Raw genomic sequence first — 12,958 nt, 5'->3', positions numbered from 1 at the left:
CCCCATCCGCATTTAAATCGGATGTATGGACTTACTTCGGATTTGTAAACAAGGAGGGGATGCAAGTACGGATGCACCGAATTTTCGGCAGCCGAAAATTTTCGGCAGCCGAAAATTGTCGGCCGAAAACCGAAAATGCCAAAATGCCAAAGAGGAAAACGGCAGAAAATGCGAGCCGAAAATATAGGCTACATATAATAATAATAATAATAATATATATATGATGCGCCGTGCCTAGTATAAATATCTAAACAATCTTGAATCCAGATGCATGTACTTGACAAGCAAAATGACAAGATATTGTCATTTTCAAAAAATATCTGCCAGTGGGGTAAGAAATCAAATTTTAATTCAAAGGCAAAACAAGATTATATGTTTACCCCATAGGCAGATATTTTTTCTTGTTTTAGGCAAAAACTAACACAATTTTGATACATTTCTCAGAAAACAAGGGTAACACTTTACAATAAGGTTACATTAGTTAATATTAATGTATTAACTAACATGAACGAACAATTAACAATACATTTATTACAGTATTTATTAATCTTTCTTAATGTTAGGTAATGAGAATACAGTTGTTCACTGTTAGTTCATTTTAATTCAGAGTGCATTAACTGTTAACCAGCACAACTGTTGATTTTAATAATGCATTAGTAAACATTGAAATTAACATGAACTAAGATTAATAAATGCTGAAGAACTATTGTTCATTCTTAGTTTGTTAACTAAAGTAGTTAACTAATGTTAACTAATGAACCTTATTGTAAAGTGTTACCAATATTAATATATGCAAATTCTGTCCAGTTTTATTGTGTTACTTTCAGTAAAAGTGTGGTTATTTTATTGGCTTGTGTTTTTTTTAATTCAGTATCATTAAAATTGAGCTAAATTTAAAAAGTCTTACAAAATTACTTTATATTATTTAATAAAATAATAAATAATCATTTAATTAAGGTTGACTAGACTAGACTATAATACAAATAGTTGAGTTTGCCAGGTGCATACAACATTTATGACAGGTTTTCATGAAAGTGTTGGTCAGTTTGTCTGCTTGACAATCGCATTTTGCACTGCAGCAATAAAATTGAAGTGAGATAACTGAGAAATGTTTCTTTTTAGTTAAAACAGATGTTGCCAAAGTTTTCCTTTGAGGACATAATTTGAAGTTGGAAAAAGGTAATAAATTGCAATATATCGCAGAATATCGCAATATATTTAAAATCGCAATAATATTGTACCGTGACAAGTATCGTGATAATATCGTATCGTTTCGTGAGGCCTCTGGTGATTCACACCCCTAGCACACACCTGCTTGAAGTACATCAGTGTTTGTGCTCAGTGTCTGCTCCGCTTCTATCCTTCCATTACAATGGACAACCAGCATTAAAACCAAAAAGTGCAGACTAATTAACCAGAACAGACACTAAATTTAAAGAGGCTATATAGAGAATTCAGAAACGCTTGTTATTAGCGACACCTGTGGACATTAAATTCACTGCAGCCAACAACTGATTTGCTTGTGCGCACAACACACAAGAGATGGATTTGTTCTTACAAACAAGCAGCTTTTCATTTCACAAGATGTTAATTGGACTGGAGGATCATGTGGATTACTTGTTGTTTATTGTGATGTTTTTATCAGCTGTTTGGACTATTCTGACGACACCCATTCACTGCAGAGGATCCAATGGTGGGGGATGTAATGCAAAATTTCTCCAAATATACATCTTGGATGGCATGAGGGTAATTGATTTTCAGAAAATTCAAAATATTTGAGTGAAATATTTCTTTCGTTTGATGTAAATTAGAAAGAGTCTGTAAAGGGCAGAAGGCAGAAGTTGTTCTCCATGGTATGATTTGTTTAGCCAATGCAACACTGAAACCTTTATTCTGTAGTGTTTTCCCTGAAAGAGGTAAGAAAACTGAAATCACCACCTGTTTCCTCCTTTCAGCTCTTAACCAACTGCCACAACTACCTAAAACACACACTCACACAAAATTAGAAACATACACAAACTCACCCTGATCACTGAAGCACATAAACCACATTCATGCAGAGACAACTGAACTTAAACACACACACAAGAGTAATGGCATTTAAGTCCACTAAGAAATTCCAAACATGTCCAATTGAGACATGTGAATTGCCTGACCGCTGTCTCTCTCTCTCTCTAAACACTAAGTACCGGGTTCCTGTCTGCGGAAGTCTCAGTGCTGCACAGATAAACCCGTGTTATACTTTCCGCGTGCGCGAGTCCACTAGTGTCCGCTAGGGTAAAAATCGTAAAAATCGTTATCGGAGAGTGTGCGCGGACATCCACGTGCCTCCCATTTTTTGTGACCGTGCGGTCAGTAGGCTACAAAAGTACCAACTGCGCATGCGCAGGCTGTGTGAATAAGCCCGTTGCTACTCGAACCTGTACAATCCGTCGATAAAACAAGATAAAGACAGCCAGATGTGCAATAACTGTGGGCAATTGTTTGTTCACATGTTTGTTTACTGTTCAAGCCGATCTACTGCGCATGTATGGAGCACGTCCGCGGAGCGGACCATCAGCGTATGCTTTCGGTAGTATAAATACAAGCAGTCCACGTCTGCGCTGTCCGTGTACGCGTCCGGATTGCTCATGCGGAAAGTATAACACAGGCTATACACAGAGATAATGGCAGTGTACAGCGGAGGGCCAGTTTATTTAATAAACATAGAAATCCACCTGAGAAAGAGAGCCTGAAAGAGAGCCTTTTCCCAGCCTGTGGAAAATGGAGAGAGCTGGGAGAACAGAAAGAGAGAAAGAGAAGGGCTCTTATTTCAGATGACATGTTCAATCACACTGATTTGTGTGTGCTCTTAAAATCTTCCACGAGAAGGTAAAAAAGCTTGTCTCATATAATCAAGTCAATCAAGTCCTGCTCAACCATGATGATTGCGGCTGTTGTGGTGAATATTTACACTCAGATTCATTTTTTTTTTCATATAAGCAGACAGGTAATATTAACAGCCTGCAGTCTTTCATTCAGAGTTGAAATTTCCATAACTATGACAACAATATCCATATAAAAATACAGTCCAACTCCATTCTGATGTCTAACCACGACAATCTAGCCACACCTACAATTCAAACCCCACCCACTCCCAGCCCAAACTCCATCCAATCCTAGCCTTAGCCATGCACTCAAATTACACCCCTACTCATTTCAGTTTGCTCCTAGCCATAGCCGCACACTCAAACTCAACCCACAACCATCCTAGCCCCGCTCCCAGGCAGGTTTTAATCAATGTCAGCTACTTGGCAGTAAATGTCTGGATATAAATACTTCATTCTACAGCCTGTAAGTTTCAACATCACTGAAAACACCAACAACAGATTCCTGAATCAGCCACACCGCCTTCACACACCTGTGCCCTCATTTCCAACATTGCACTGTAACAAACACATCCGGAGCAGACATGAGCGAGTCTGTGTTTGCCTAGGCATGGAAATCTGAAGATGTTCATACTGGAATATCAGTAGGGAGTGATGTCCTGGTCTTACCTTTCCGAACTGTTCAAAATACTGTTTCACATCTTCAACGACTGTGCTCGCTGATAATCCACCCACAAATATTTTCTTTGTTCTTGTGACCATCTGGTGAGAAAGAGAGAAACGGAAAAGAGAAAAATATGAGCAAAACAAAACACGTTCACAGCGGACACCTAGATTACTGACATTGATCTATTCCGATCATGATATTCGTTAGTTTGTTTAAATGTGTGATTAAATAATCTGCATGTTTACCATAAAAAATGAATTAATTACATACAGAGGAGAACTAATTATTAATTTGCCTACATTTCAGTAACAAACATTATGATTTATGTAATACCAAGTAATAGATCAAGAAATAGAGCAGACTTTTTTACCAGATGGTGAGAATGAGAAAGATAAACAAATATAGTAAAAATAACTTTGTATCAGTATTTCCTGCACCATTATTTATCCAAATCTGTAGTGACACCAAAACAATACAGATATATTTTAGCGGAGTTGTGAGCTTATGTACTATAAGTGACACGAGTGAAAAAATGACTGCTGCAAAAACATACTGATTAAAATGGTAGCACTTTATTTTACAGTGCTAGTCCACATGTATATACGATGTATTTGTTAAAGTAATTACAATAACTGGGTAATAACTATGTACTAACCCTGAAACTACCCCTAAACCTAACCAATGTAGTTACCTTATATTATTCAGTATTATTCACTTTCTTAGGCAAGTACATAGTAAGTACACAGTAAGTACAAGTAAGTGCGTGTGCTGTAAAATAAAGTGCAACCAAAAAAATCTATACAAACTTCCTATTGTGTTGTCCAAGACATGACGGAATGCCAACAGAAGTCCATCTGCCAGTTTACAAAGACCCACAATTAAAACGTAATGAAGACAAAATACAAGAACCGGTCTATTCCGTTCTTTTGACTATCACAATGCCTTTGATCATCTTGATTTGGGGGCTTTTCTCAGTATACTTTCATGTTTTAAGATCATGTGGTCTGACCTCAGCATGACACATTTGTGTTTGAACATCATCTTCCTCTGTAAACAAACTCCTAATGAAAGCTTTAAAAGAGGCACAGTGCTGATTCCAGTCTCTCCAGATGCACCTTCCCAAGATTTCACAGCTAATAATGCTGTTACAAATCACTTTTCACTGATGCCATACACATGTTTGGCACCATTAGCACAGCCTTCCATTCAGTTAAACTCCTGACATGTTTACTTCTGCTCTGACACACATCCAGATGCTTTTCAGCTCCAGTCACACTTAAAAACAATGACAGACAAAAAAATCCTTCCTTTTCCCCTCTAAAATCAATTAAGGAATAGTGGGAAGGAGGGTAGCATTAAAACCTTGATTAATTCCCAAGCTGGGTAAATACAAAAGATTTCTACAGCACACAAGAAGAGGTGACAGGAGGATGAGCTCAAGTGCACCCTAAGAGAGAAAGAGAAAGACAGGAAGAATCTAAACGCACCTTTAGGAAATTTAAAATTTAATTTAATTTAAAAGTCGCTGCAATAAATTACATCATTTTTCATGCAGTAAAAACAGTAATATTATACATTTATTGGAATTATAGTCAATACTTCGGTCTTCAGTGTCACATGATTCTTCAGTTATTATCAATTATTATTGGTGTTCAATTATTAATGTTTCTTACTTTTGAATGGCTGTGAACCACCATTGTTTTTTTTGTTTTTTTTACAAAAATATGAAGCCGCAAAAACTGTTTTCAGCACTGATAATAATAAAAAATAATAAATAAAAACACCAAGGCAGCATATTAGAATGATTTCTGAAGGAACATGTGACTGAAGATTGAAGTAAAGCTGCTGAATATTAAATACTGGCATCACAAGAATAAATAAAATTCTTAAATATTTAAATAGAAAACAGCTCTTTTATATTGTAATAATATTTTACAATACTATTGTTTTACAGTATCTTTCTTCTTTCAAAAATATATAATTCTTAATTAGGGCTGCCGCGATTCGTCGATTCTATTCGACTATTCGATTTTTAAAAATCCTCGACTTCATTTTGCCTGTGTCGACTAACCGGCAAAATACCGGAAGTGGCGCATTTCACGGACGAGAATCCATAAAACACATTATTAGACTGTTTTCCAAGGCCTCATGATATATTAAACCCGCTTAAAAATGATAATTAAGCATAACTGTGAATTCACAAACGCTACGATTTAATTAAATAATTATGTGATGAAGTTATAGGCGTGTAGGTTACGTACGTGTGTCTCACAGCGCCTCTGTTCACAGTAAATGCTGTTCCACAGGAACTGTTATCATTTACATGTGTGGAGCGTCTCAAACTCCATCTCTGCATGTTGTTGTGAGTTTGGGTTTATTATAACGTTCATCTGGGAACGCAACATGCGTCATTTCATCAGATCTGTAAGGTAAATCATTTATAAATCTACGCAAACTCAGGAGAATACATCGCGATTTCAAAATAAAAGCTCAAACCCTCACTCTGAGTTTACAAGTTTTGATGTCCACATATTCATTAAATTACAGCGGCTATAGCATTTCTGTCGTAAAGAAATGGAAAATATTAAAGATTAAGTGGACATTTGAATTAAATGATGCTTGGTAAATATTAAACAAGTATTAGATCGCACAGTAGTGTGTAAAAACAATCGTCAGGCCGCTGGCACCCCTGTTCATCATGCTGGAGATGTCTGTTTAAATCTGTTGTTTACACATTTCTGAGAGTACTTTTAATACTTAAAAGTTTTAATAATAATTTTAATCATAAAATTTTAATACTTGATTCTAGTGGACTCTAAACATTGCATTTATTTAATGTGAAAACCCAACTGTTGGGGTTAACTGAAACATATTTTTTCCCCTTTGTAGTTGCACTCACAGCTGTAATAAACAGAAGCCCAGAACATGTGGATATATTGACATTAAGAACATGCTGACTTTCTCAGACTTTTGTAATTATTTTCTTTTTATTAGGTTTGTTTACATTTTTACTCTTTTAGTTTTACATTTCGTCAATGGCTTGTTTACATTTATACTTTTTTTCGATACACTACTGAATGGCAAAGTTGCAAGTTTAATAAAATGTTCTTTAAAAATGGGGGAAAAAATTGTGGGAAATTAATCGTTTAGATTAATCGATTAATCAATAAATTAGTCGATAGATTAATCGAAATAAAAATAGTCGTTAGTGGCAGCCCTATTCTTAATTATTCCAAACATTTGAACGGCAGTATCAGCCCTAAATCCAGCAATTGTTTGAAAACGTTTGTTCTATTTGCAGTTCCATCTGGTGATTCTAGTAAAAAGAAATGACACACTACACCTTTAAATACTACATAAATCTGTTTATTCTGTCATTGAATGTGCAATAACCACACCCACCAGCCAACATGCCAATCAAAAGTGAAGATGTTGAAAGTTCACTCACAGGGACGTGAAGCAGATATGTGACTGTCTATCTACCTGTCTATTTGCATCAGCACCGGCAGCTTGTATTTGACACTCATTCAGGATGCAAATCAATCCAGTGGCTGGAGATCAGAGCCTAAAACAAGAGCACATCCACCCAGGTTATCAGCGTTGTTCAGCCTGGGTATTTACCAGCATCCCTGTTCTTATCAGCACAGATCTAGCTAATGGAAACGGCAGCTGGCCCTGTTCTGAGACTACCAGCAGCAGCTTCATCTGCTTCCTGTGACACCTTGGCTCTATGCGAGAGGCGTTTCCCTGCCCACCACCACTGCTGCTGCCCTGTCTGTGGATGCTTAAGTTTTTAGCCGGCTCTTTATGCTCTGTGACAGGCCTGCCCACAGGGCTGATGGGATTTCTACAAGCACTGCAACAATGCAATTACTTTCTCTCCTGCTTTCTCCGTGGTGACAACCCGACACGACTGCCTAAATCCTCCTGGAGAAAAGAGAGACAGACAGCACGGTAAAAAGACACTGATACAGGAATAAAGTGAGCTTCATGTTACACAAATTACATTATTCAGAGCAAAAACCTATAACACCGGTATCAGAGTCCGTCACCATAAGGCCTTCCAGGCTGAAAGCAGAGCGGTATTTCTCTCAGGGACATATAGGAAGAGGTTTGTGCTAATATGAGTTGGTCGCTTATTATTTGTGCAGAATCTGCTTGTGTCACTTATTCAAATGAGATCTGAGTTATGAAGATGTATTCCCAGCTCAGCTCGAACAGGCAGTATCACAGACGACGGGCTCCAGGGAGGAGCTGGAGAAACGGAAGAGATGAGTAACTTTCCCACCGATCTGCTTGCACACCTGCTGGTGTTTTAGAGCAGTAACTCTGAGGGAGAATTCAACCGCATGAGCGAGGACACACTCAGACACTGAATGACCTCTTTCTGGTTCCCAGAAGGACACGGTCTCCTCTCTCTCTTTCTCTCTGCAGCAGTGAGTGTGTGAGATCTGTTGCAGGGTCACTGCTGTTTCTCAAGGACATGTTTCTTGTGGCTTTTTTTCCTGACAGATTTTAAGTGACATTACAGTATACTACATCAGCATAGTGAAGTGCTGTATTCAAGGAACCATATGTAAAATAGGATGGATGTTGTTTGGTTCCCAACGTTTCAACAAAATAACTTCTTGGATGTTCCGCAGTTGTCAATCATACAGAATTGGAATGACATGGGTGAGTAAATGATTTTTGGGTGGACTATCCCTTTAAGTTACAAAGAAAGCGCTCCTGGATCAGCCTGAAATTAAGCTGAAATTAAATCAAAATTAAGCTAAATGATAGCTTATAGAACAACTATGGGCTCCAGTTCCAAGTTTTAAAATAAAAGTGAAAAAATTTAATTTGACATTTTAGATTAAAACAGGACATTCAATTAAATAAAACAAAAACAAAAAATCATGAGCTCTCTCTTCTGAGTTCTGCAGAAGAGCCAGAGCTGAAAATACACTCTGAAGAGCTTCTCTATGGGACACATACACACTCGGTTCCTCCATGACTTGAATGAGAGCTTCTTTCTCTTTCACAGACACACACACACACGCTTATCCTCCATGGCCCCTGATTTAGTGAATGACAGTATTTGTGGACAGCTGATGACAGTTGTCTGACTTTGGCTTCATCTCTCCAGCAAGGCCACTTGAACCAGAGGGGATCCGTTCAAGTCGAGACCTCTTTTCTGTGAGGAGCTTTTCTTGATCCTGCTCTCCCAATCAGAGCACTTTCTCCCTCAGCTTTTCTGCCTTCTGTTCATTTTCAAAAAAGGAGTGATTAGAATGTGGCCACAGCCATCAGCGATACACGTCGGCTCTCACTTTCCCAATAGTGATTACACGGTGAGATGTCCACCTGCCCTTGACAGCAGATCAGCGCACACACCTGAACTTTTAAAGCATTTGTCGTAATTCAACATCCTTTCAGTTTAAAGTTAGTGCCTGTGAGATGTTTCTGTGATGAGGTGTGGACTTGCATTACTGCCTCCATTTTGGCTTGTATATGAGTTGTTTTATGTTTAAGTCAACTGAACAAAGAGAGACCTGCTCACATTTATGAACACACTGCTGCCAGCTACACACCAGGTGAGCTTCATATGCAAAATTAATATCCAGAGGAAATGTAAAAATGCCACAATGAAACAGTAAGTGTGTCACTGGTGTCGCACAGCGATAACTCTTGTGTTATCAGTGACAGCTTAACTAAAAATATTCTGACAGAATCGGAAGTTTTGCAAAGTTGCAAAATAAACTTTTTCATTAGAAAGAAAAATTATATTATTTTTTATTTATACCTCTAATTGCTTCTTCTAGACAGAAATTACATTTAATGGGGAGCAAACGAAGACTTCTGCTTTTGTTGACGAGACCTCAGCACTGTCTTAAACTGTGTTTAGATTTCAATGGACAACAAATCTGCACTGACACAAAGTGGATATTTAATAGTTCTTGGTTTTCCTTCATTTAAGTCTCCTGAGCAATGAAAGAGCAACTGTTACTGTGTTGTCCTTTAAAGCTGTCCTTTAATCCTTTAAGTATTTTTTTTTTCTCCAAAACAAAAATCTTACCCCAAATTTTTGAAAAGTATTGCCGTTCATCTTATTAAAAAAAATCATTCTGTCATGACTTGCAGGCAGCCTGTTTTCTGGACTGTCATGGAAAGTCAATAAACTCAGGGTTACGCCGTGATATGGGCTGGTTCATTAAGGTGCAGTTGAAAGTTTGTGTTGAAGGATGAGTGTTAGCATTTGTCTTGGGCTGTGTGTTTAAATATGTTTTTAATGTTGAGTGTTGAAAAATAAGCTAACTGACCTCAAAAGATTTTCCCTGTCAATCATACATTTGAGCTCAGTTTCTCTACCTCTCTCATCACTTAGCACTAATCAGGTTTTAAAGGGCACCTATTATGCCCCTTTTTACAAGATGTAATATAAGTCTCAGGTGTCCCCAGAATGTGTCTGTGAAGTTTCAGCAGAAAATACCCCACAGATCATTTATTATATCATTTTGAAAATGCCTAGTTTGAGTGGAAGCAGAAACGCACTGTTTACGTGCATGTATCTTTAAATTCAAATTAGCTGCTGCTCCCCGCCCCCTTTTCCAGAATAGGGCTGTGCTTTTACAGCTCATACCTCAAATACTCTGCTAAAATCATGTGTTTTAAAGCCATATCAGTTTAAACTTCTGATATAGTGTTTTATGAGCGCACACATCCGACGCACACACACAGAAAGTGGCTGTCACACGGCATGCGAGTACTAAACTAAGTTCTCTTTCATGTCTTATTGCGCTACAACTTTCAAATACACACAAGGTTATGTTAAAAACATGCTACTAAAAAAGGTAAGTTATGTCTGTGAAAGTAAACTGCTGGGAAAGAAATTGCATGTTTATATTTGATCTGTGTATGAAGTGACCGGTCACTTTCGCATTCAGTGTAGACAGACTTTAGCTGTTGCGGCGTGGCAACTGTCGCGTCCGGTGTAGACATAGTGCAATAAAGGCAGGAATCTCTGTCTGTCTGTTTACATTTTTATTGTGTCGAGAACCATTCATCCAATCGACTTCACGCATGGCGAGTGTGTTGCTGCGGACCCAAGGGAGTGCAGTGTCACATTTTGGTGCAATATGGACAGGTGACACGTTCAGAATTAATAAACTTAATAAAATACAGAACAGCGAGAGCCGGAAGCAGCACGCCTCACGCGGGTAGAGCTAACATGCTCCGAGAACGGACACTGCACTAGTGATACAAAACACACAGGTCTGTTAAGAGCAATGCTTTTAATATAAACAAATTATTATTAGGCTGGGCTACTGTACGTTTTTTTTTTATGGCTGCCGTATTCGCAATTATTTTCCAAGCAAATTAAGTGCATGCTTTTATCATGTGTAAAATTACAGATTAACATGGCGGATAAAAGCAGCTCGTTTTTTTACACCAACAATATACTATAGGCGTACTACTTACAGAACTTGATGTGCTGTTGTGGTAGGCCAGTTTCAAATAGCATATTTGGCACACTGCCTTTGTCTTGTCCTCGCTCAATTTAAAGTGCTCCCACACAGCTGAGGTCTTCTGCATTTTTGTCTTCTCTTCCAGATGAACTGAATCATGACGTTCATGACGTTCACTCATGGGCGATCCATATTCAAGCGCGAACGAGAACCGTTTCATGGGGGATGCCAGGAAAAAAAAAAAAAAGAATATTCGAATCTCAAAATTGAAAATCGAATGCCAACCCACCGAACGAATATTCGAATAATCGAATATTCTGGTCCAGCCCTAGCGGTAATATTATAATAAGAACCCCTTCCTACGTCAAAAAGGAAGAGAAATCGGCTCATTTTCTCACATGCTTGCATAAAACGGCTTACAAAATCAAACTTCTTGGGTTCTTCTTTTTTGGTTTTTGTTGGTAGATGCACCAGACACTCAATTATAGCACTTAAAAATGGAAAAAGTCAGATTTTCATCCAATGAGCCCTTTAAATAATAATTAAGGACAATTTTTTTGTTTTGGAGAACTCTAACGGGGTCAGTTTTTTTTTTTTTTATACATTTCTTTTAAATCTCTGTAAACCCAAACTTTTGAACGACAGTGTATTTACTAGCGGGAAACTCTTTAGCTTGTATTCATTTTCATTATGCTCTCTAGACATCAGTATTGGCCATTAAAATGCCCATAACAGTCAAACAAAAGTCATTAAAAAATATACTTCAAAAATATTGACATTAAGCATTTTGAAGGAAAAAATGGGCTTTGGTAAATCCAGAAGGATTTCTTGTTGCTTTCGAGGAATACTAATTTCATGATTATGAATGGCTAGCCTCAGGCTGAATTTAGGTATTTGGGCTTGGGAGATGTTAAGAGTTTAACAAAAATGACCTCAACTGTAATACTGCAGTTTTCTCTCTCTCTATCTGCACCCACTGTCCTGCTGAGTCACCACAGCTGGAGAAAAGAAAGAGACAGCAAGAACGAGAGAGAGATAGAGAGAGACATTTTGCTAGGGATGTGTAAAGCAAGCTGGCACAGTCGATTCTCTCCCCTCCTGATGCTGGACTCACAGATGACTAGGCACCAAGCTGGCACTGCCATCCTGCAGCTCTGCCCTGTGCTCTGCAGAGCACCTTCACGGCTGCCGAGTTCAGATCAGCTCTCTCCTGTACTGCAAACCCACACGACTCCTGTAACCTCATCGCCGCCAGCTTTTAAACAGAGGCCAATGAGCAGATGCACCAACCCACCTAACCTGCCAGATCGGATCAGGAGAACTCAGGCGCTGAATGACATGGAAATGATTCCACACAAGCAAGGAACAACCATCTGGGTTCTGAAAACCTCTAAAAATTAGAGAATGTTTCATTTTAAAGACAACATGCAATAAACATTGACCCTTTCAATTTTAAAGGGGTCATATGATGTGATTTCAATTTTTCCTTTCTCTTTGGGGTGTTACAAGCTCTTGGTGCATAAACAAGATCTGTAAAGTTGCAAAGACTAAAGTCTCAAATCCAAAGAGATATTATTTATAAAAGTTAAGAGTCAACCACACCTACCTAACACGCCTCGTTCTAACACGCCCCCACATGTCTACGTCACGATTGGCTTTCACCGTGGACGAAGCGGAGTCCAGCCCGGGGTCGTCACATGTGGTTGCCGCAAGCCCGCCAGCCTTTCCTCACTCAAGCCCGCCGGCCGCCTCTCACTCAAGCCTGCCGGCCGTTCCTCACTCTAGCCTGCCGGCCTCTGCTTACTCTAGCCCGCCGTGTGTGACGCTGTGTTTCGTTGTGAAAGCGAAACTACTTTGTTTGGCCTTCCAAAAGAGGATGATATCCGCTTCGTCATGCCTAGAGCTGATCCGTGCTAGTCGCTGAGGAAATACATCAACTTCGCGCTGTGGATCGCCGGATCGGCTTTCACCGTGGA

General features: G+C 38.7%; 1 protein-coding gene across 2 annotated transcripts in view; it reads right to left on the bottom strand.

Moving 5' to 3' along the window:
• Positions 1-12,958, bottom strand: part of LOC107697461 (RNA-binding protein Musashi homolog 2-like) — a 112,652-nt gene that overhangs the window by 21,105 nt on the left and 78,589 nt on the right. Inside the window, exon 6 of one of the 2 annotated variants that reach the window (XM_016498264.1) lies at positions 3,537-3,629. In XM_016498264.1, the coding sequence (XP_016353750.1) occupies positions 3,537-3,629 (93 nt within the window). Of the gene's footprint in view, positions 1-3,536; positions 3,630-7,033; positions 7,100-12,958 lie in introns of those variants that run through there. The other variant, XM_016498265.1, reaches the window with a different exon arrangement.

This window comes from Sinocyclocheilus anshuiensis, unplaced genomic scaffold, assembly GCF_001515605.1.
Source record: "Sinocyclocheilus anshuiensis isolate Anshui unplaced genomic scaffold, SAMN03320099.WGS_v1.1 scaffold939, whole genome shotgun sequence".
Lineage (NCBI taxonomy): Eukaryota > Metazoa > Chordata > Actinopteri > Cypriniformes > Cyprinidae > Sinocyclocheilus > Sinocyclocheilus anshuiensis.
Note: the sequence above shows the minus strand (reverse complement) of the source record. Positions and strands in the feature narration are given on the sequence as shown.